The sequence below is a fragment of the Netta rufina genome (genome assembly GCF_964035555.1).
Source record: "Netta rufina genome assembly, chromosome: 10".
Taxonomy (NCBI): Eukaryota; Metazoa; Chordata; class Aves; order Anseriformes; family Anatidae; genus Netta; species Netta rufina.
The window spans coordinates 22,507,310-22,530,699 of NC_140133.1; the positions used below are offsets into that span (position 1 = coordinate 22,507,310).

The 23,390-nt window shown below is 51.6% G+C and overlaps 1 protein-coding gene across 1 annotated transcript in view; it reads right to left on the reverse strand.

Annotated features, from left to right (window-relative positions):
- Positions 1-20,878: 20,878 nt before the first annotated feature.
- The window catches only part of SRGAP3 (SLIT-ROBO Rho GTPase activating protein 3), a 95,426-nt gene continuing 92,914 nt past the window's right edge, over positions 20,879-23,390 (reverse strand). The window contains exon 22 of the mRNA XM_084292976.1: positions 20,879-21,780. Coding sequence (XP_084149102.1) covers positions 21,364-21,780 — 417 coding nt within the window. The 3' untranslated portion in view covers positions 20,879-21,363. The remainder of the gene's footprint in view (positions 21,781-23,390) is intronic.

Consider the following 23,390-nt stretch of genomic DNA (forward strand, 5'->3'; position numbering starts at 1 on the left):
GGCGGCACGGCCCGGCCCGGCCCGGCCCTGCCCCGGCCCCAGTCCGAATCCCCCGCGCTGCCGCGGGGCCGCGCTTCCGCTGCCGGCGGCTGCCGGGAGTTGGAGGCCGGGAGCTGGAGGCCGGGCCCGCCGCGGGAGGGGCCCCGCGGGGCGGCCGCTTCAAACGCCTCGGGTTTGGGTCGGCGGTGTCTGGACAAAGAACGGCCAAGGGGCGCTTGGACGGCGCTCCCCGACACACGGCCTGACACGGGGGTGTGGGGGGCTGAGAGAGCCCCGGGGTCCCCCCGAGCGGGGCGCTGTGACCCTGCCCCGATTCAGGCTGTGTGTGGGCATCGCCACAGCACCGCTCTGCGAGGCACGGGCAGGGTCTGTCTACACACAGAGGGCACCACAAAACACAGCCTAATCATAATAAATGTCATGGGTGAAAAAAACAAAAAATGGCAGGTCGCAGTGCTCGCCTCTGAGCACTCCTGAAGTGCTTCCTGAAGGTGAAATAACTGTCCAGGAGTTTGTGAGAACCTAGCACGTTGCCCAAGTCACGTAGGATAAAACTGCAAAGCAAACCGCGCTGTCTGGGTGCGATTGGGATCTCTGAGAGCCGGCCTGAGCACGCGGGATGCTGGCAGCAGAAGGGAGCCGAGGACGCCTACGTGATGACGACAGTAATGGTCCTCCACAGGAAACCTCCCGCTGCTTTATTGGCACTGCGGTGAGCGGAATTAAAAAACGCTTAATGTTGCTGAACTACCAAGTTACAAGAAATTATTACACTCACAAGACCAAAACAGAGAACACAAACCCTCCCCCCAACTCCTTGCAATGTTCACTTGAACTAAAATACCAGTACGTGCCAGGCTGCTTTTCTGTCAGTTAGCAGGCAGAAACGTACAGAAAACTTAGGAAGAGGTGGAGGAGCCTGACATTAAGCAAATCTCCAAAAGCTACTTAGGTTGATAGATACTGTTGAGACAAAGAAAATACTGGAGTTTTACATAGACCCCAGCTGGATACACGCAACTTAAGTATTTTCAAAGTGCTTGTTCCCAAATCGTGTTCCTGCATCAAGGCTGCCTGCAGAGCTGTTCATTTTCTGTGTCTTGTGATGGACAAACAGCCTGTGTTCAGCTGCCTTTAGCAGATCACTCCTAAAATGAAACACTCCACAAAGATCTGCCTCTCGTATGCGTGTGTCACTCACTTCACGTGCTTTATGATAGAGACACAAATGAACCATGGAGACAAGTATGGGACACAAGCATCTAGATTGGATGAAAATCTGAAGAAGAACATGCTGTACTCCAAGAAACCACCCAAACCATGGAACATTTGCAGCTGAATGTTTTTAAATACTCTCAGAGATTCCTTAACATTTAAAGTAGTGGAAAGTTTCTCATCACGTCATTCCCAACTACAGGGAAGAGCCTGAGTGTGATTGTTCAAAAACATTAAACACTGTCCCAACTCTGCACTTTTGTCAGAGTTGGCAGGAATTTATTGATTTCAACCAGACTGATGTTGAGAATTTTAGAACAAAAAAATCCCACCATGAAGTACGAACTCTTGAGAGAGCACTATATGATGTCCTCGACAGAGCAATTCTTTCAGTAACAGTCTCAATTAAATATGCGCCACGCCAAGCAAAATAACAGCATTTCAAATCTATCATCTTCCACTGCAGATAGCGTGAACACCTCATCAGACAATGCAAGTTAGCCAAGACAAGGTCTGGCCCAGAAACGTCGCTGAGATCCAGCACTCCTCCGATTTCCCGGACTACACTGAATGCACAGCATCTATCAAGAGCCCACAGAAACACAGCAGAGACACAGCCTGCAACAGACCCGTTAGTCACGGGTGTATGGGAAGGCTTAGCACCATGGTGTAACCTTAATTTTTAGTCTCGAAAGTGACTTAGGTGATAGCTAGCATGTGAACAAACGTCATCTTTTTGTGATAAAAACTTTTAGATAAAAAACAATACAATACCATCTGAACGCATCAGTAATTTATATTTGTCCTGTTTCTACTCGCAAACTCTTGTAAGCAATTGAGATTAGGAGATACAAATCCATGTATTTAATCAGTACAAACAACCTTTGTCATGTAGCAAGTCACAAAGGTTTGAACACAGATTTAAATACAAATGCCATAGTTCAGAAGCACTACTGGAGGTAGAGTTCAATGTCCAACAAGGCATTTCTACCCTACTTTTATGCTTCAAGTAGAACGTAACCTCCCTGTGACATTTATTACATTAGTAACCCATAACACTAAGCACATTTTTTTCAGGAGTCTGCAATCTATTTCCTTCTAAATCAGCCCTTTTAATACGGCCTCATTTTCCCCTGCTTTATCCATGCTATGTGCAAGCATTTTAAGCAAAAAAAAAAGAGCACCTACCTACTCACTCTACAATGTCAGAATCAGAGGGAATTAGCAGAGTAACTCCAGTTGTGAGAGCTGCACTTCTGTTCCAGACACCCCCCTTTGGAAGCACAGTACCAGTGCCTCTTAACAGTCTGATGTTGAAAGTTTCATATGGAAAGAAGTGTGTAAAGCTGGGATCCAAAGTCTCTCTGGAGTGTACTCAGTTTGGCTGCCTTAATCTTCCACTAATTGTCACTATCACCCAGACCATTAGTTAAGAACTTCTATTGACTATAAAAAATGCAGACAGAATTCTCGGGCATGAAGCTGAAGAAAAGAATGTAAGTGAGACACATAAATTACTTTACTAAAAAGTTCATCCTGGAAATGTGGTATCATTTTACAAAGCTAAATCTTTATCTATGCTTTTAAATACCACAATAGGGTGCTCAGTGTTAGGACATAAAAATTTAGGGCCTGGCCTGTGATGCTTTAAGAACTTAACTCCCACAAAAGCAGAGATGCTGAGCTCTCCATCCACGGTTCTTGGAGGAGTACAAACACCTTTCTGTGACCTCCACAGGATCTGCTCAAGACCACAACGTGTTAACATCTGTAAGACCGGGACATAAATATTTGAAGGACTACGTTAATACGATGTGTATATCTTCTTAATATTCCTTAAACAGAGACAGCATTTTCTGTTTTTATAGGCAGGAAATCTGGGACATTCCTATACTCGCTGTCAATATCTAATTCCTAGCAAATGTCTAGTACTTTTGCCAAATTTCTCTTTTTTGAGACAGAATGAGCTACCAGAAGTGGGAAATTTTCTCCTTTGTTGCCTTCTTCCATCAAGGCGCAGTGTGAAATGGTTCATTCAAAATAATAGCATTAGTCAAACAAGATTATGCAAAATTGTTTTCTATTGTATCCTTTCCAGAGACAGGAGGCTGAGGAAATTTTAACATTTCTGCTTCAAGGAGTCTTCATTGCAAGGGAGGTGAGACTTTTTCAGTACCTGGAGTAGCCTTGGTCAGTCACCCAGCGAAGCCAAGCAGCACTCAGCGCTCAGCCCCCCAGCAGATCGATGGCAGGAACACGAGCGATGTTGGGCAGCGTGGGCGCTGCGGCACCGCCTGGCCTGCCAGCACCGTAAGGACTCGCTGTCCAGCAGCTCTGCCATTTAATTACTGGTGTTTTAGCTGAGAACAGCATGTGATGAAGAACAGCATGGAATGAAATGTGCTTACATTGTTGTAAGAGACCCTGCTCAATCTTTTTAATGTAAAGAAAGCAAAGCCAAAAAAAAAAAAAAAGTAAATACATAAATAGCAAAACCCAAGGTTGATTATCTTACCATGAACTTGAGAAGCTTTGTCCTCAGCACACAGCAAATGAGCTCCTGTAGTGCTTTTCACCCAGGGAAGAATACTGGCTGGAGGCACCACCGGCCAGGTTCAAGGCTGGTGAGAAAGCAGGAGAATGAATTTTGTGGAGGTAGAAGCTCATCAGGGAAGGACTCCACGCGAAAGAGGCTGGGCACCATTTCCAGTTAACAGCACTAGCAGCAAAGGGCATGAAATGCACTACGCTTAGAAGGGCCTCAAGCTCTGCAGAAAGCCCCACACGGGTCACTCCTAGGAGAGCAGGGACTTTGCACAGTGCCACAGGCCGAGCACATCCCAGCCGTGGCGGTGTGCCCCCTCGCTGCTTGTGCTGCACCCACAGAGGCAGTGGTGCGGGCTGGAAACCACCACCCTGCCTGCAGCATCCCCGCAGCACACGGGGAAACTCGGGACACTGCCCCAGGGACGACCTTCCCAGCAGCGATACCGGCTGCCAGACGAGCTGGAAAGGCATCTCCTGCCTGCAGAGCACAGCCTGCAGCTACAGCTGACCGCTGGGGGTGCAGCCGGGGAGAGGCGACTGGCCAAAAAGCTGCTCCCGGGTGCACACCCGCGGATGAAGCGCGGGCAGCTCCACGTGGACCTGCCCTGGCCGCACGCCCATGGGAGGCAGGGATGTGTTCTGGCAGGACACCGCAGGGCTCCCGATTTGCCAATGACTTCATTCACTGCTGGCACTCCTTTTTCCCTTTTAACGCGGTCATTTCTCAACTGTGGACCTCCTTCGTTTAAGCAAGCGATAGATTAAATTCCTTCTGAAATGAATAGAAGGCTTGTAATGAGATAATATATTAGACCAAAAATTACAAGCCTGTTCATGAAATGTTTACAGCCTTTAACCACTGATTAAATAGCTTGATTATTCCCATATTGCAAGCTTGGCGAAGGGAATATTGACCAAACAAGCTTCTGGTGTGGCAGAGACAGAGAAGGGGCTGTTCTGCTGGCTAAGCTACTGCTGCAGCCCATTCCTGTGATTGATCCCACGTTGTCTAAATGGTGTAATTAAGCTTTCAATTAATGGGGCAGAATGGAAAGTTAGACTTTGTGAATGCTAATTATTTGCTTCCTTGCAGTGCCTGTCAGGGAATGCTGCTGCCCTACACCGGCCTTGGCTGCAGCAACCTTTGCCTCACAGCAGGAAGCAAGGAGGACTGCTGGAGGTTAGAGGTGTGATGCTGACAGGGGATATTCTGCCTCCCCGTCAATTCGTGGAGCACTCTGACCTGGGCAGGTGGAGTACCGCGAGCAACCAGAAGAATCCCCGGTGGGCAGCCATACACAGCCTGGTCCGAAGCAGGCAGCGTCGGGGCCGTTTTGCACAATGAGGCACCTTATAAAGGAGATGGCATCGCAAAGCAAAATGTTTTATGGCTGCTTTTACAAAATCCAATTTAAACTGCTATTCATCTTTCATCGCAGTTTACAGATCGATGGGCGACATTTCGAACTGACACCACACGACACCTCACTCCAGCCCCTTTCCTCTTCTCTGCGTTTCCGTGCCGCCCTTGACCTGCGGGCAGCAGCACATGTTGCAGGGGTGAAAGCCGCACGGCTGGCAGCACAGACACATGGCAGGGGACACAGACGGGGCCGGAGGCTGGGGCTGTGCTCCCCGCTCGGGTGCACTCACTGCTCCCCGAGGGAGAGGTCCGGCACAGCTCCACCTCAGCCAGGCTTGATTTTGACTTCACAGTGGGTAGAGTATCAAAGTGGCATTAAGAAGGGGATGCTTAGTCAGCCTCAAAATGTTTGTTTGCTGTTTTTTATGAGCATTTATAAAGCACTTGGTGATTCAAAGACAGTCCAGTCTGATTCAGAGGCGCTATTTTTTTCTTCCTGCCACTCACTAAAAGCCTCCAGTTTAACGATAATTCTCACCACCACTTCCTTGGCAAGCAAATTGCACCAGCGCGGGTGGAGCAGTGCAGAGAGTTTTGATCAGTGCATTTCAAGCCCAAAGACATCAGGGGAGCACCTCTCAGTCACAGCATTCACTGCCCACGTGTCAAAAGATCCCTTCTCCCCCTCGGCAGAGGTTACACTGGCAGGTAGCACCACGCTGAGCTGCATTCAGCTCCATTTCACTGCTATTTATCCACGCCACAGGTCCAAGAATATCTGGTCATTTCACACAGAAATGCCTCGAAAGCATAAATGAAATCCTTTCTTCCTTTATGTAACTGTTCGTCTCCTTCGGTGGGATTGGGCCAATGTAAATCAGTGGAAAAAATGTCACAGCTCTAAAGAGCTGCGTGGAAACTTCCATCTCAAAGCTGTTAGAGTTAGCATCTGGAGCAGCCAGAAATAATATTTAAAGTTTCTCTTGAACTGTTATGAGATAGACACAGTGAGTAAAGTCACTCTGGGCATTTGGTAATAAACCAACGCTGACCTAGATGGGTCTGGCCAAAGGGCAGCGTGAAATGCCAGTGAGTGTGGAACAGACAGCTCGGGGACAGAGCCGGCAGCACACTAACCCGTCACAGCTCTGACTGCAGGGACGGGTGGGAATTCAAATAACAGACCAGCCAGCAGTGAGCCCTTGCTGATTTTGGTCTTCTGCCGCAGCAGATGCTCATTGACGTTAGCGAGCTGTTGTCTGAGCACACACAGTTACCTCCCCTTAGACACTGATTCTGATCCAATGAAGGTTATGAAAATCACAAGGAATCTCACCAGCTCCAAGTTACTGCAGTACAACCACCATGGACCTGATAAGCTGCGTACAGAGCTAGACCCCTTGGTAGGACTTTTTTTCATCTTCAGTTGATCATCTCCAGCAGCTCATTGCTTTACCAGCTTTTTAAGAGCATAATTTTAGCTGCTTAGTTCCCAGCCTAGGTGCAATTCCTTTTTTTTTTCCCCAAAAAAAAAGAACTGAACAAAAATAATTTAGCTACTTATAGGAAAACAAGGATTACTGCATGCTTTTGAGAAACAGTACTAGCAGAAAGACCTCACAGTTAGCATCCAAACACCAGGAAAGGCAGAGCTAAGACCCTTCGTTTCTCAGCATGAGCTTACTTAACTTTCCAGTACTAAATTTCTTTCGGTGATTTCCTAGGAACTGTTACATGTCTCTGTGTGCACATAACGCTCAGTGCTCTGTATTCAACCCCAGCAAGAGCTGCGATTAAGGTAACAGACAGAAGCCACCAAATAGGAAAAAACATTTTGCATGCTCATGCAGAGGAAAAATGGGCAAAATAAATAAATAAAATATGAAGATAAAAACATCTGTATGTTAATTGAAGCGTTTCTCAGTTGACATTTCAGCTTTCCTGCATAGATTTAGCCTTTTTCAGCTGAAGGACTTGGCACGAGCACAGTTTGGATACAAATTATTCCTTGCCTCTGGTCCCATGCATCTGTTGATTAGCCACTGAAACACTCATCCCTGGGACTTTCTCCTTTTGCTGAAGATCGTGCTTCAGCACCCACGCTGCCTTGAAACTGCAGCAGAGCTCGTGGCAGAGCAGAGCTCACCTACCTCAGTCTCATGGTAGCCTAAATACGGAGTTCCAGAGGAAGAAAATGTCCCAAATGCTGTATCAGATTAACGTACCAGAAGGGGAGACCTTTATTTCCTGCTCCACTTCCAAAATCTCGCCTTCTTGGGCAGTCCAAAACTTTTGCAGTTGGGCGTTGACCGTGTCTGAGCAGCGCTTCTGCGTACTGAAGGACCTTCCCCAACTTCATTCACACACCTGGAAAGAGATGTAGCAGAAGTCATGAAATTCATTCAAGGCAATTTCAGTGTTTACAAGACCAGTAAAGGAACAGCAGCCACGCACGGCCTCAAGTGGGGGCTGCTGCAGAACAAGCAGCCCAGACACCTTTGCCCTCCCCTGCCCCGCAGCAGGAAGGAGGTGGCCGTGAGGCCACTTCCCACGTGAATAAGTCATCGATCCCCAACCTGCTGCTGCTCCATCACATGTTTGATTATTTTCCCACCATTGATTACTACGAAGTGCAAGACAGTGACTATCTTTTCACCGGGCTCTTACCCCCTGCAGCCCTCTCTGACTTTAATTAGGAACACAATTTTCCCCACGAAGAGCACAGCTCATTATGGACTTTCTGCCTGGAGTTCCCCGAGGACATGAATCTCTCATGCCCCTCCTGATAGCCCACGCTGCCAGCAGCAGGGATTTGTCCCCGGCAAGCCCGCTAGTTAGCAAACACCAGCGGTCCCCAGCGCTTCCAGCATCGTCTCGCCAAGATGCTGATGAGTCTCCAGCAGCTACTGAAGAGATGTTTCCCTGAATCCCAGCTTTGCTTACTGTGCCTCAGCAAAGGCTCTTGCTGCTCCTAATGCAGCTGTATGTCATCTACAATGCATTTATCTCTGCATTTTACTGGGTTAACTGCTGCTCATCAAATAAAGGGGTTGTAAAATAGCTAGAATATGAGAACTACGAGCAGGCAGTTTTGGCTCCCAGTCAACTTAGCCTTTCTCTGCCCAGATTTATATATCAGCAGTGAAACTGAACAGGGGGAAAAAGAGCAATTTATAACCAGAGCACCTGGAGAAAAAACAGCTCAGGCCACTTTGTGGTACTTGCAGTGAACAAGCGAGCTGCTTTGGGGATGATAAATAAATGCCAGTCACTCAGCCTGCATAGAAAACTTCCTGCACATGGTAGATCTACGAATCCAGGACTGCTTCCAGGTGCCGATTCAATGGGAATTAAATGTGCAATTATGAGGGAAAATATCTATTTGGAGAATTTTCAGAAGGAGTTCAGGCACAAAGAGCGGGGGTGCCCCAGGCACGGGGAGCGCAGCAGGAGGAGAGGAGAAGCCCCTCGGCAGGGCTGGGAGCCAAGCACCACTGCCAGCACCTGCACAAAGCCTCTCAAACCCTGCACAAGCAGGCATCACATGCACGGGTCATTTATTTCCCCTTCCCCCCTCCCCTCTTTTCCCCAACCAATGCTGTCTGGGTCATTGAGATGATCTTACAACTAATTTGGGGCTAATAAAAACTGTTTCTGAGTGAATTTATGGCATGCTAAAAAGAACCAAGCCCAGAAAACCCACTTTTTTTTTTTTCCCAAATACTTCTTCAGTGAGTACCCTAAATGCCAGCTCTAAATTATACCAGGGTCACTGCCAGTGCCAGAGTCCACAGAAACAAGGACAAGATGGGTGGCTTCAACCAGTCCATCCGCTCCAGCTTTGGAGGAGAATTATGACCAACATCTGGGAAAATTTCTGCATTGCCTTCTGCCGCAGAGCTCCTCGTGCTGCTGCTGGGCCCCCAGGGGTCCAGCCGAGGCAGCCTGGTGGAGGAGGGCTGCTCGCACCTGGAGAATGCTCAGCCTGGTGCACCCTACGGTCAGATCTCGCAGCCACAAGCAGCAATTTCCCATTGGAAAAGTAAGGCCATCATCCAGGACCAGTCCCCAGGATGTGACATCTTTTATAATCAAATGGGTTCGGCTTTCATATCTGCAATAAAATATAAACAGCTCGTGTTTCAGACAGCTTGGCCTTTCACTGTGGCTAATTTGCACATTTTTATTTTGAATGAAATGGTGTCTGGCCATTCTCCTTGGATCAGTAATGAGATTTTCCACCCACCAGACATCCTGCACTCAGTGGCTGACACATTTTCTAGATTGCATAATTTGTTGTCATTAATCAGCCTCACCACTGAAGCTTCTCTTCCCATGCATCAGCTCACTGACAGCAGTCAGGAACTGAGAAATGCAGGTGAATAACTGCAAAACAGACTAAAAGCCAAACTACTGGAGCCTAGCAAACAATATTGCCTACTGCCCTGTGCTGAAAGAGAACAGCAACGGGAGTGACTCTGGTTTTTCTACTCCTACTATTTCATTTTGAGTAAAGCACAGTTCTCTGGCAAACATCTAAGAGGATAAAAGAGATGACAGGAGGTAAGCACTAAAGGAAAATGAAGAAAAGTCTAGATTAAGTTAACACTGAGGAAATGGGAGAAGATGGAGTCCTTGCACAGGGTGGATTTAGCACCGTGCAGATCTCTGCGGGTGGCAGCTTACATCCCACGGCCCTTCCTTGGTGCAGGAGGGTGCTGAGAGCCACGCTGCCCATCATCAGCTGAGGATTTCCAGCTTCCACCAAGGGGCCCTCGCTGCTGCCCCAGCCCCGAATCGCCGCCCTCGCCCACTGCCATCCCCCTGCTGGCGTCCACAAAGGCCTCACTGGAAGTTTTTTTTTTTTTTTCCTTCCTAAAGAAAAATGCTATTTGAGGTAATCAAAGCTCCAAGAAGCAGACTCTAAATCTGATACTGCTTTGTGCAGAGACTGAATGTTGCAATTTGAAAACATTTTCTCAATTATCTTCAATCTTCTAATCCCCCTGAAAATGTCACTCCCATAAAATTATATTTAGTTTTTATCCAGACAATTTGGGAATTACTCTACAGCTTTCACTAAAAAATTACAAGACTTAGAATTCTAAAAAAGTCAAACCTTCAAGTTGCCTATATTTGTCAGCTAATATAGTAAAAACAATTTAAAAGTCTGATTAGGAAGCAACTTGGAAAATAACCCAAGATATAATGGGGACAAAAAAAAAAACAACACAGAAATCTGTAGACCAGAAATACATTATAAAGGAAACTGAAGGTTGCATGTAAGATCTAAGGATCTATCTACTTCCAAAGGAGAAAGGCTTTTTAGGGCATTAGCCCTGGATTCTCAAGGTGTAATTTCCACCTCCAGTTTTGCTACAGCTTTGGTAACTCTCTCCAAATGCTGCACTCTTGCTATGACTCCAGTCTCCCTCTGTACAGAGAACACCACTTGGCCAAACCACTGGTGTGCCACAAAGCTAAACTCCAAGCAGACCCGTCTTAACTTCATGGAGCAATAGCAGTCCTCAAGCCTCCAAGATCCAAACTTTTTTATGAAACCACATTGCATAGGAAAAGCTTTACATTAAACTACCGAAGTGCTGCCTTGTTCTGAGGACCAGTATCCCCAGGGATTGATATTCAAAGACAGTAGGTGTAATTCCATGACATTTATGCAGAAATTTGCCTCCACTCATGCTTTCTCAAAGTCATCTGCTCCCTAAAACAGACATCCAAGGAGGAGATCCTGCAAAGCCCCCAGCTTCCCTCGCCGCGCACAGCTACACCAGCAGGCGTCTGACGCGGCCGGGGCCAGCCCATCGCGGAGCTGCAGCTCCCTCACGCACCGCAGGCCTGGCTGGGCTGCTCCTCATGGGGGAGAGCAAAGCTGACAACAGCCAGGATTCTCTGCAACATCTGGTTCTGGTTTTCTCCCTCCATCTGGCCAACAAAGCCACGAGGGCCCGCGGCTCGGCTCCAGAGCTGCACGTCCTGTCGAGAACGTGTCGGGGCCATGGGCAGCCTGCGGGCCTGCCCCATACTGAAGGCGCCGGGGGGTTGGGATGGCCAGACCCACAGCTCGGTGAGCTGAGCCCTGCAGGAGGACACAACGCTCAGCAGTTAAAGCCCATGCTTTGCGACCCTTCTGCCATCGGCACGTGAACTGCACTCATCTAAACAAAGGTCTGGCCCAGAACAACCAGAATTGTGGCATCTGCTCTGGGAAACAAGGAGGAAAACCAGAGAGATGCACGTTCACACCCAGCACAGCAGTCAGTCCCCTCCACCCCACGGCACCCAGGAGGGCAGTGGCAGCGCTTGGGCAGGAGGGGCACAAGCACCACAGAGCCCGGCACCTTCCTCATCCTCATCCACCTCCTGCCCCTCCACCAGCCTGAATGAAGTCACGTCTCACGGCCGTTTAGCTGGCAGTTCTTTAAATTACTTCCTTGCACTTTCCAGAAGGCAAATGAGCTGTAGCGGAGCTTTCTGGGTGCTCGCCAGTACACATCCCTGAACTAAACCAACGCAATCCGCAGCTACATCATCTCCCCACGGCCACCCCGCGCCCCTGAGGCGGCCGGCGAAGGCCTGCTGTCCCGGCACCCCGCTCAGAGCACTCAGAGCACAGCCACAGCAGGGCCACGAGCACCTCAGGGCCCAGAAGCAGCCACTACGGCTGGGAAAGCCCCGCTGGACCCGGTAACACCAGACCCAGCATCTCCCCCATGGGGAACAGCCCCTCGCAGCTCAGTGGGGTGCCTGCACCCCGGCACAGCACTACCATGCCCACACAGCACAGCCCTTCCCACTGCTTGCCCACAGGCCATGCTCTGGGAAACGTGTGTTGTCCCGGGTAGGCTGATGTTGGTGTGAAGGAAAGCAGCCTCGCAGCCCTGCCGGCCCACCTCAGGCAGCAGCAGGGCTTGCCTTCGTTCCTGTCACCTCCTCGCAGAAGTGCAGGCTGGGCAGCAGAGTGCATTAATCAGGTCAGTTCAGCGCTATTTGTAAACAAAGCAAGCTAATGGACTGTTGAATGTGAGATTTGTCCCCAGAAGACCTATGAACAACCTATAACTTCTTACAGGAAACAGCCATTTATGTAATTCCTGTGAACTTGTGTCACCGCGCTGCGGGAGGAGGGGGTGCATTAGTCATGCACTAGCAGATGTTTTGACTTATGTAAGGCCTTAAAAATAAATAAATAAATAAATTTTTACCTAAAAAAAAAAAAAAAAAAAGACTACATCTCACCCTGGAGGCTCCCCGAGTGACGCCTGCCCTGGGTTATTTCAGTTGCCACGGAGCCTTGGGACTGTGGAGGAAACGGCTGGCGTGGGGCTCTGCTCCGTCACAGCTGAGTCACATCTCGGCGTGCGTGGCCTCGAGACAGCTCGCACCTCGTCAGGTCTCATCCCAAGCCAGCTCACACCCCAGTGCAAAACGCTCAGAGAAACCCCGAGACAGCGCCTCTCCCCTCCTGACAGCCTGCTGCTGCCCCAAAAGCTGAGCGCTGTTTGCAAGCCACAGTGCCTGTAAGCCACAGAGCAAACGCAGCGCTGCTGATCCTGTTAGCTCCGCTCCCGCTGTGGCTTCCCTCGTACCCTGCTGCTCCCAAGGCCTGGTGTCCCCACAAATTTAGCAGCCAGGTGGGTGCCCGGGTCAGAATTAGCAGTCACATGGGCGCCTGGCCTTTGGATGCTGACCACCTGCATTATTTAAAGGTCTGGAATAAGTTTTACTCCAGTGCTGGTGCTTCAATTCTAGGACACAAACTCCATGGCTTCAGTGGCCACTCCATAGCTTAAGCACTCCGAGCATGGGGCTCAGATTTCTGGGGAGGGAGGAGGTGTCTTTATGGCAGGCAGCAATGCTGTTTTACCTCCAACAGCTACCCTTACCTCGATGTGTGTTTAAATACTTCTGCAAATCCCATATCCTGTGCTTCGCTCCCAGTAAAAACTCAGAGCAGAAAGCTTGGACAGCTGCTGTCTTCCAGCTGGGTACCCAGTGAAGCGATTCCGCGTGCCATCAGCGCTGACGAGTCTTTCAGCCCTAGCCGCAATCATAAACACGCTCCCAACTCCACAGCTCTGCAGTATTTACAGAAGATGGATAACGCTGCAATCCCTAAAGCCTGCTAAAAACTGGTTTCCAATGTCTCCACAGAGAGTGAGCCTGTAGGGGTGTGTTAACAATCTTTTTTTTTTTTTTTCCCCTCTTTTCTCATTTTAACCAAAGTGGGGAAAACTCTTACTTCTCCCTTGCAGCGGGGTGCACCCTGCAGAGCCCAGCTGAGGAGCAGATGAGTTCCCTGATGGAGCAGGGAAGCTCCGACCCAGCGGCCAGGCAGGCTGGAGGGCAGAGGGAAAGGAGGCAGCCTGGGGAGACGCCGTTCTGGTCACGCACCAGAGCGGGAGGGAGACGTTTGAAGAAAAATAAAGCAATTAAAACTCCAAAAAGAACGCGCTGAAACCCAGCACAAACCACAGCGGCGCGAGCTGGTGCCAGGTTTTCCCCACACCGAGTAGCTGTCTCCAGGCAAACCCAGGGCAGTTTGCTATCTGAAGAGCACACTGCCAGTTTCAAGAGTCGATCTCATCCGTCAGCTCCTTTCCCCTCTCCGCAGTGGGGTGAATGTGGGCCCTCAGGGAATGTCCCCAGGCCGCATGGCACAGAGGACAGCCTCAGCCTCCACCCCACCATGCCGAGGACTGCTGGGGGCCGCAGTGCTGCAAACAAAGCATGCTGTATGTGGAAGGATCAGGGAGAAACAGGCGAGTCCCCACCACAAGTGATGGGGGTGCAAGTGACACAGATCCCTGCCGACACCCAGCAAGCTGCCTGGCAGCAAAGCCAGGCGGTGTGGGCAGGACACAGCACACCCCACCACGTCCCACCGCCCCGCAGGGGCTGCGCAGCCACTGAGCGTGAACACCCCCGGCACCGCGCTGCCCTGCGTGCAGCGGCCACCCCCAGCAGCACCCACAGAGCTGTCCTGGGGCCACCCGGGCTCACGGCTGCGCCACCAGCAAGGCCACGTGGGGGGCAGGATGGGGTGCGTGGCCCTGTGCCACAAGCTCACTGCAGGCTCTGGACGTGGCACAGCACACTGCTCCGTTTTTGCTCTAAACGTAGATGGAAACTCTTTACCTCATTTGCTAAAAGCACTTCGATGTCTTTAAACAGGAGGAAGAAAAATTAAAAATATTACTAATTTGGCTTATTTAATTCAGTCAGCAAGACTGAAAGCACTTGCTGCACTCTGAGTCCAGGTTCAAAGCATTAATCACTCTAATTTCCGCCAACATTTCTTCTCCATTTCACTTCTGTGTCATCTTTTCATTCATTATCTATGAGCATTACCACTGACAGGCTGCCCTTAGGTGCATCTTTAAAGCACATGCAGCGAACGATCGTTGGCTCCACCTAAATATTGAATGATTGGATCCACCTAAATAAAAGCCAAATTACCCTCAGAGCATTTCTCAGCAATTAATTATCCAAAAGATCACTGGAGGAGGCCAAGGTTTCGTTCCAGTGCTTCAGCGCGGGCTCGTGGTGTAGCAGCGAAGGGAGGTGTGGTGCTGCTGAGGCTCCCCCCCTGCAAGCAGCAGCCGTGTCTGTGCCACAGGGATGTGACAGGGATGTCACCGGGATGTCCCACAGGGAGCAGCAGCCCTGGCAGCACGGCCACTGTGGACGTTTGCTGCCTTGCACCCCGGCAGCCATGGCACCGCCCCATCCACACAGACCCCATTCATCCTCCTGCACACAACGTGCATACTGAACCAGAAGACGCTTCCTCCTCTGCAGCTCCTGCCCCCAGAGCTTTCCTGACCCTGGCTGCTGCAGCTCACCCTTCCTTCACAGCTCTGTTTCTGCCCCATCACTTTCAGCTTGCAAGTCTTGATCACACTAACGCCTGCAGGCCTGAGTCTCCCCACGTGGCCCTGGACAAGCTGCCTCCCTCTGCTTTGGTGCCCGTAGGCTCTTTGGGCCCAGAGTAATCTCTTGTGATTATACACATTGCAGTAATGGGAGCCACGGAATGGGTCTGCAACATGACGCAGATAAAAATGCCCATCTTTCAAAACCAGTTTTAATTCATTTGTGAAGTGCTTTGAAAACTTTATCTGAAGCCTTGCCTCTCTCAGATAAAAGTGTCACCAGCTTCAGTCAAGAGACAGATTGAAGGATTTGTTCCCAAAAATACCACGAGTTCTTCCTTAATGGTCCCCAGTGATTCAACCAACTTCAAGTCTTGAAATGCCATCTGAAAGCCATGCCCTGGTTTGCAGGTGATCGCCTCCCACCCATACGAACGCCCTTCCCTGTGCTTCCAGCACCCTTTCTGCTTTGTGAACTGCTGGGGGAGAAAAGAAGAAGGCAAACAAGCTCACCAGCAGCACACCTGCAGGAACAGCTCTGCTCCAGGGTCTGCTTTCTCCTGCTCAGCACGGTCAGGAAGCCAGGCGGTCACAGCACAGCCCATGCAGGCACTGCTGGCTGGGGACACAGCAATGCTGCGGTTTGGGGCACCAGGCTCCTGCCCCCTGTGTTGGGCACAGCCCCACACAGCCCCTCCAGGAGGCTCGGTTCCTTTCCCACACACCCACACCTGCACATGGCCCTTTTCCAGACAGGACAGGAGCTGCCCTTGGTCGAGATGGAAGGCTGTGGGCTTGCACCACGCTCTGGAGGAGAGAGCAAAAACATGCAGGGTGCTGCCTGGCCTGGCGTTACGTCCTGCTGCTTGGGCAGCTGCTCCCACCACCCAACGCACTGCACAGAGCCGTCCTTTCTTCTGCTTTCACTCCCCTGTTTTGGCTTCACGTCCCACTGCAGAGCCCAACAGCCCACAGCACTTACACCAACCCCATGCTCACCCCTCCCCAGCCCCCCCTTAACAACTTCCCTTCAAGAGCAGCACCAGATCCCTGCCCAGGAGTGCTGATGGATTTCAGGTGTCTCAGAAGGCCAGCCCAGGAGACGGCCCTGCCCCGGGGCCTGCTGGAGGCTGTGTTTTGGGAGCAGGATCTGGATCTGTGCTGGCTCCCTGCATGGCACTGCCAGCACCACCACAGCGCCCAGCCCGCGCCCGCTGCCACGGCCCCTCTGCTTCTTTCGGGAGGAGCATCCCGGGGAAGGGAGGGGGCCGCCAGCCACGTCCCCGTACTTCCCCTGACCTCAGCCACCGATCTTCAATAAATCTTGACCGGGGCTAATTTAATCTCCAGCCCGAGGCCGCGCTGCCACCTGCTGGGCGCGGGGCCGGCAGCGCGGGGCTGGGCAGGGGCTGGCAGCGGCGGTGCCCGAGCTCAACCCCCAGGGATTTGGGGCCCGGAGCCGTGGGACAGGCAGCACAGGGCCTCGGCTGTGTCCGTGCTGGGGGCAGCAGCCCCGCGGCCAGAGGCCCACGGCCCGCGGCCCCTCACAGTGCCCCGGGTGCCCACCCCGCACCAGCGGCTGCAGGGCTCGGGAGCAAGTCCTGCTGTCCCCCTGTGCCCCTCCGGGGATAATTAGTGCGCACGTAATCGGCTTTCGGAAGGAAAGCAAGCCCCACTCCTCCAGTGCTTCGCTGCCAAAGCAATTCTCTCCATTTCAAGAGCAGTACTAATCTCGTACTCCTACACGAGCGAGCGCTAATGCACTAAACTGCTTAGAGGGGCTTACGGAGTGAAGGGTTTGGGGAAAAGTAGGAGCAGCGCCAGGCAGTCCAGTCACAATCCCCCCAAAATACATCGGGGTGAGCAGGGGGAGGCACGGCTGATGCTGAGGGTGCTGCAGGGTTGTGCTGTGCGGCTGCCCCAAGCACAAAGCTGCTCACATGGGCAGGGGCAGCGGGGGGGCTCCCCATGCTCAGGGGGATGTCGGCGTCTGCGCCCAGCGCCCAGAGGCTGCTCAGGCCTCAGGCTTGAGCAGGACATGTTCTGCTGCACCATGATCTTCAGCCTAAACTGCCATTGGTTCAGTGCCTTTAAATTAACAAGTTTATTTCATTGATCTTTCTCCATTTCTTTCCTTTCCCATCCCAGCCACACAAGCGTGGCAGGTTTCAAGCCAGCCTGCACCAGCTCCAGGTCTCGGGGGCGCGTGGCAGTGCCGGGGGGAGCGGGGGCTGGAAGTGAGCACCCAGGGCTGAGCTTGGCCTCACGGCATCCCCGGGGCCTCCCCTTCTCGCACCCCAGTTCCTGCAGGGAATGTCAAGGCAAAGATTGGGTCAAGTAACAGGGAGTGTGCCCATTTTTTTTTTTTTATTTTTTTTTTTCCAACATGCATTTTAAATAAAGAAATGAGGAATGCAGGGTACTGCTGAAAATCAGCAGAGGTCCTCCCACCTCCATGGGAATGTGTGAATTTACACCCACGTGGAGTTTGCGGTGTTTTTTTTTTTTTTAATTGGCCTACATCTCCTTCCCCGTGTATTTTCACCATATGTCCAGAGCTGAAAGGCAAGCGTCCATCTGTGCTCTCAGCGGTTCATCTAAACAAGCGCCCCACCGCCAGGTACATCACTGTCACCCCCAGCGGGCCTGCCTGCAGGACGGGCAGGGGAAGCAGCCGGGTGGCCACGGGGCCCCTGCCCAGCCCCAAGGCCCATCTCCGAGCACGGGGCCGGGGAGGAGACGCAGAGCTCGGCAGAGCCACCGGCACCAGGCAGGGACACGCCACGGAGGGACGGGGACACGGCGCCAGCCACACGCGGCTTCCCGGGACGGCAGCGAGGCGGTGAACACTCTGAAACCACAACGGGTGTTTTTGAGAAAAGTTAAGCAGTTTTATTCAACAGGATGAGTCCACATCCGACCAGTGGCTCCATCTACATGGCATCATCAGCATACAGGACAGAGGACCCCATCAGACACTCTAGCTGAACGGCATCTCACCATACGTTACAGAGACAACACCCACGGGGAGGACGACGACCGGTAGGGAGGGCAGCCAACCAGCAGGGTCCTAAGGTTTCCTGGCACAACCAAAAAACCCCTCAGACTACGCAACCCAGCCACTCAGCAGCAGATCAGACTCGGGACACCTAGTGCCGCGCCGTGAAAACCACAACACTGCTCGTTCAGTAACAGCCCAGGAGTTACAGAAGGGAGCTGTCGGGTGTACCTCAGCCCAAGGAAGGAACACGCGCTGCCGTCACCGCCCGGGACCGAGGTGTGCGCGCTGCTCGCCGAAGCCAGGCAGAGAGGAGAGGGGCCGGGGCACAACGGCCCTGCAGCGGCACCGGGGCCGAGCGCGGAGCTGCCTCGGGAGCAGCTCGGCGGGGGCAGCCGCAGTCCCGGGGGACCCCGGGGACCCCCAGGAGGGTGGCACCGGCTCTGCACAGCAGAGAAACGACCCCGTGAGCTGCCCTCCTCTTCCTCCTCGGGGCTTGCCCGGCGTCCCCTAACCGCTGCCAGGCTGCAAATTTTCACAGCTTGAGTGAACAGCTCTAGGAACTCTTAAAGCCTACAGTCTTTGAGCCTTTAAAGAGGTATCAAGGATCAGGATAAAGTCACTCATAAAACGTGAGTGGGTTCCAGTTATGATACTCCTACAATGTGTTTAAATTTTGTGCCAAGTTACAGAAAAATACATTTTTCCCCTTAAATTTACAGTAGTTAAAACTACAATTGGAATACCGTATTAAAAAGGGGTAGTTTATTCTTCAACAAAATGTCTTGGTTTTTCTTTTCTTTAAAAAAAATTTAAAAGGATTTTAAAAGCAATCACCCACAGCACAACATAACTGTACAAAGGAAATCATGATGTGTACAGCTCCAAGTACATTAATTCCAAGCATTTGTTCTGGTGCTCAAAAAGGCACTTAAAGATAAGAAAACAATTGTATTAAAAACCCACAACAAAACAAAACAAAGGAAAACAAAAGGCAATAATTTAATAGAAAAACACTGGAATTTGTACCGTATCTTTAAAAGAAGGGAAGAAAAAAACAAACAATAAACATGGTTTTGCTATCAAGTCATCTTTGAAAGTATATAAAAAAAACAGACGACTGGCAAAGTGAATGTTCTCCAAGAACTAAATGGAAAAAAGAAAAAAAAAAAAAAAAAGAAGTTACTGGCAACGAATACACAACTCTCGTGCCAAGTGGGTTTCTTCCCTCCCCTAAGAGCCCATTTGCTGGTTCATTGCTAGAACAGACTGTGTGAACATCTGCTGCCCATAATGACAGAGGCGTTGACCTCGGGGTTAGTCTAAGTTTAGGAAAGGGGGGGAAAAACTATGAAGAAAAATAAACATCAATATGAACTAATTGTGGTAATTACAAATGTCAACTATGTTAATAGACAAGTACGTAAACACCATTTCCCCTTATAGCATTATACTGAGGAACAATGACAGAACCACTACATACAGTACTTTTTCCCCCACACTGTACACCGAAAGGTTAGGTTTCTGGTTTTTTATTTCTTTAACATTACTTTTTACATTGATCTATCTACTAAGTGCAAAGATTTGGTGAGTGGCATTGGCTTTCATCTAATCTTACCCTATATTTTGTACAGCTTACATTTTAACAGTTACTTTCCAGCATTGAAGCGAGTACAGCGATACAGAAAGGGACCCGACCAGGCGAGGGGCGGCCGGAGAGGCAGGCGTGGCAGGGACACATGCTCGTGCACCGCACACGGACAGCAGCAGCCTCCTGCCCGCGCCCAGGGCGGCCGTGGCTGAGAGCACAGCCCAGCATCGCCCGCGGGCTCGGAGAGAGAGGAGAGGAGGTTGATGGGAGAAAAAAAGCGGTGGACGGGGGCAGATGGCCGCTGGGTGAGGCAGGAGGGCTTGCGGAGGGACAGACAGGAGCCGGATACTGGGAGGAGGGCGTGGACGTGAAGGAGCTGTTAGCGCAGATTTCTGTGCAGCTGAGACTCACGATGGCCGGTTTCACGCTGGGGTTGTGTGTGATCACGTGGAAGGGACCAAATTAAAGCACGGGTCATTGCGTGGAAATCTGTACAAGAAGAAAGAAAACTGCAGGAGAAGCACAGAGTGTCTTGATTTCAGCATTACAGAGAGACTTGGTTATCAGACGAAATACCATGCAATCCCCAGCTCTTTCTGCATATTTTTTTTTCTCTGGGTTAAATGTTTAGAGGAAAAACAAAATGTAAATTATTTTGCATAAACTCAAACTGTTGTATTATATAGTACAGTACAGAAAGTGCAAAATATTGCCCCATCAGATCGGTTACGCATCTGATATGGTCAAATATGGCTCATGCTTTTCATGCAAGAAGACGCAATCTGAATCAAGACCCTCATGTACTGCTGTGCAACTTTAAATAAAGGAACGTTACTGTACCAAAGCCTCCTTGCCTGTTTAGTCCCATTTGTTGAGATATTCGTGAGTTAAAAAACAAAACAAAACAAAAGTGTATGGGGAGAGTGAAATGAAGCATCTCAGACCTGTATAAGTTACTCTATTTATGCTTTACCACAGGTTTGTCACCAGTCCTTGTTCATTTTGAAGTCTTCAAGAACATTGGAGTTCAGAGGCCCCCGCTCGCCCCCCAGCGCTGCTCCTCGCCCTGCAGAGCCTGGGGAGCGCCCGGTGCTGCTGGCCGGGCCCTCAGCTGCGCACGAAGGAGTCTCAGGACTCGGCTGGAGATGACATCCCGCCGGCCTGACGGACACTGCTGGCACTTCTGCATTTTCAACTCTTCTCCATAGGCCAAGTAGTGAATAAAACCCATTGTATCATCCTTTTTTTTTAAATGCCAAGAGGTGCAGGATGTAACCCCAGGATTGGCCTTGTATTGCTCGACACACAGTTGCGATGTATTTCCACGCACGCACACGCAAATAGCCTGGGAGGAGGGAGGGGGGAGAGAGAAAAAAAAACAAAACACAACCCAGCATCTCTAGCGAGGACGTTTCAGAGCCAGTTTCTGAGGTAAATCTACTTTTTTATAAAAAGTCACCCAGTTCTGTACACTTCTGTAATATATACTTCTACATAGGATGTGTATTCTCCAGTGACAACACGGAGACCCGCCGTCTCCTGCCGCAGGGCTGCAAGCGTGGGAGGTGTCTCCACATGGTGGGGGTGCGCACACACTCGTGCACACTCACACACGCACACGTCTGTAGCACGTGCCACCAGCCGGGCTGAGGCGAGGCGAGGCGCTCGCTGCCCCCGCGGGGTTTGCTCGTGGGCCCGGTCCGAGCTGCGGGGTGGCCGCGCGAGGCCGGGCGGAGGCGCCGCCCCCGCTGCCCGCTTACATGGTGCCCGATTTATCCGCAGAGCTGCTGGGGAAGAGCTTCTCGGTGGGGGTGACGGCGGGGCTGCCCACCCCCGAGCTGCTGCTGCTGCTGGAGCGGTGCTGCACCACCGGGCGCACCGGCCGCATGGGCGGGGGCCGCAGCTGCGCCCCGGCCAGCCGGGCGGACAGGGCTGGCTTGAAGGTGGTCATCATCTCGGTGGTGGAGCTGCTGCTGCGCCGCATGGCCGCATCGGGGTCTCGGATCAGGATGGTGTGGAGGGGGCTGGCGGGCTCCGAGTTGGTGGCGCCCAGCGGGGGGTTCTTCATGGGCTCCAGCGTGTCCAGCACCACGTCGGGAGCCTGCTTGGCCGTGTTCTGCCGCTCCAGCTCCCGCAGCTCGTTCAGCGCCGTGCTCATGGTCTTCTCGATGTCCTGCAAGCACCACCGAGAAAGGGAGGTCAGCACCGCGGCCCAGCCCACAGAGATGCCCCCATCCTAGTGTCTGCGTGGCTGGGGGTGGCTGGGGGGGCTGACCGAGGATGGGGTCTCTCAGGCCTCTGGGCAGAGCAGGAGCTTGTGAAGAAGATTCGGAGCCCAAACTGGCAGCACAAAGGCACCCACTGACTGAAGTCAATGGGAGTTTGGTCACCAGCTCCAGGAGGAGCAAACCCTGTGTGCTGTGAGTGCTGCTGTGGCACCAGCCCCCACACCCTGCCCACCGGGCCCTGCAGGAACCAGCCCCCCCCGAGGGGCACCTCCCAAACCACCGGGGCCGTGCTCCTGGGGCGCAGCATCCCTGGGTCTGCCCAAAGAGATCCGCCACAAAGGGAGCCCAGTTCAATGAAAAATGAAAAATTACAATGAAAAATGAAAAATGTCAATTTAAAGCAAATTGGGTAAAGTGCCTACAACTGTAGTGCCGATCTTTTCGTTCAGAAATAAAGAGGCCCTAATTTGCCTTCACCTATTTCAGCCTCAGCCGAATTAAGGCCACTTTAAGTCAGAGCCCATCTGCAAAGTGATTGAAGTCAACTGAATCGATCATTTAAAAAGTAACCCCAAGTCAACTCTGCTCACTGTCCTTGTGTAGACAAGCCCTTCATGTTTCTAATGGATACAGCATACTCGGTAAGCCTCAGGTAATGTTCAGTAGAAGGAAATTAATTATCAAGTTAGCTCCAATTAATTATATTAAACTGTGCAGAAAATGAGTGGAAATAAACTCCCAGAGCCAAGCCCTAGGACTACCAAGCTCAGCAGTCCTACAGACTTCAAGGTAAATATTTATTTACATCAGCTGAGCGGGAATGCTTCCCACAGCTCTAAAACAAAACCAAACAAAACCAAGAAGTGAACAAAACGGGGCATTTGGCCGTTCCTCCGCAGGCACCTGCTGCCCCACAGCTGGAAACGGGCCCTGGGCAGTCAGCAGCACGGGCACCGCTGCAGGGCAGGAGGCCGCTGCCGTCCGCCAAGCCCCAGGGACCGGTGCTCACAGTTACCCTGCCCCAGCCCTGCCGTGGTGCCCCCACCCGAACCCCCGCTTGGGATGTGCACTGGGCTACAACCAGAACTTTGTGACTTTGTTTGCACCAAGTGTAAGCTGTTGATGAACAGAGAAGCTGGGCAGCGTGCTGCAGAGCAAGCGAACAAGGAGCATGACTGGTGGAAAAGCAGACAGGACAGTGAAAGTTCTTTCTTTCTGCAATCATCATTAATTATCCCACTGAAAACAGCTGATTCTACACACAACAACCTGCCAAACCCCACACGAGCTCCTGCCGTGTGCTGGGCAGTGGTGTCCCCAGCAGCTGCCCTTCTCCACGTGGCTGTCACCGGCTGCCCCACCGCCGCCACCCCTGGCTGAGCGCGGCACGAAGCCAAGGCCTGGGAGATGCTGGAACCAGGGACTGTGCCCACCCCCCGACACCGAGACACTGCAGAGTCCTGCACTGTGCTCCGTGCAGGGACCACGCTCCCAGATGTTAATAGGTTTAGTGTGGCCTGGCTGAGGGCCCCAGCGAGCAGTGAGCAGAGGAGGC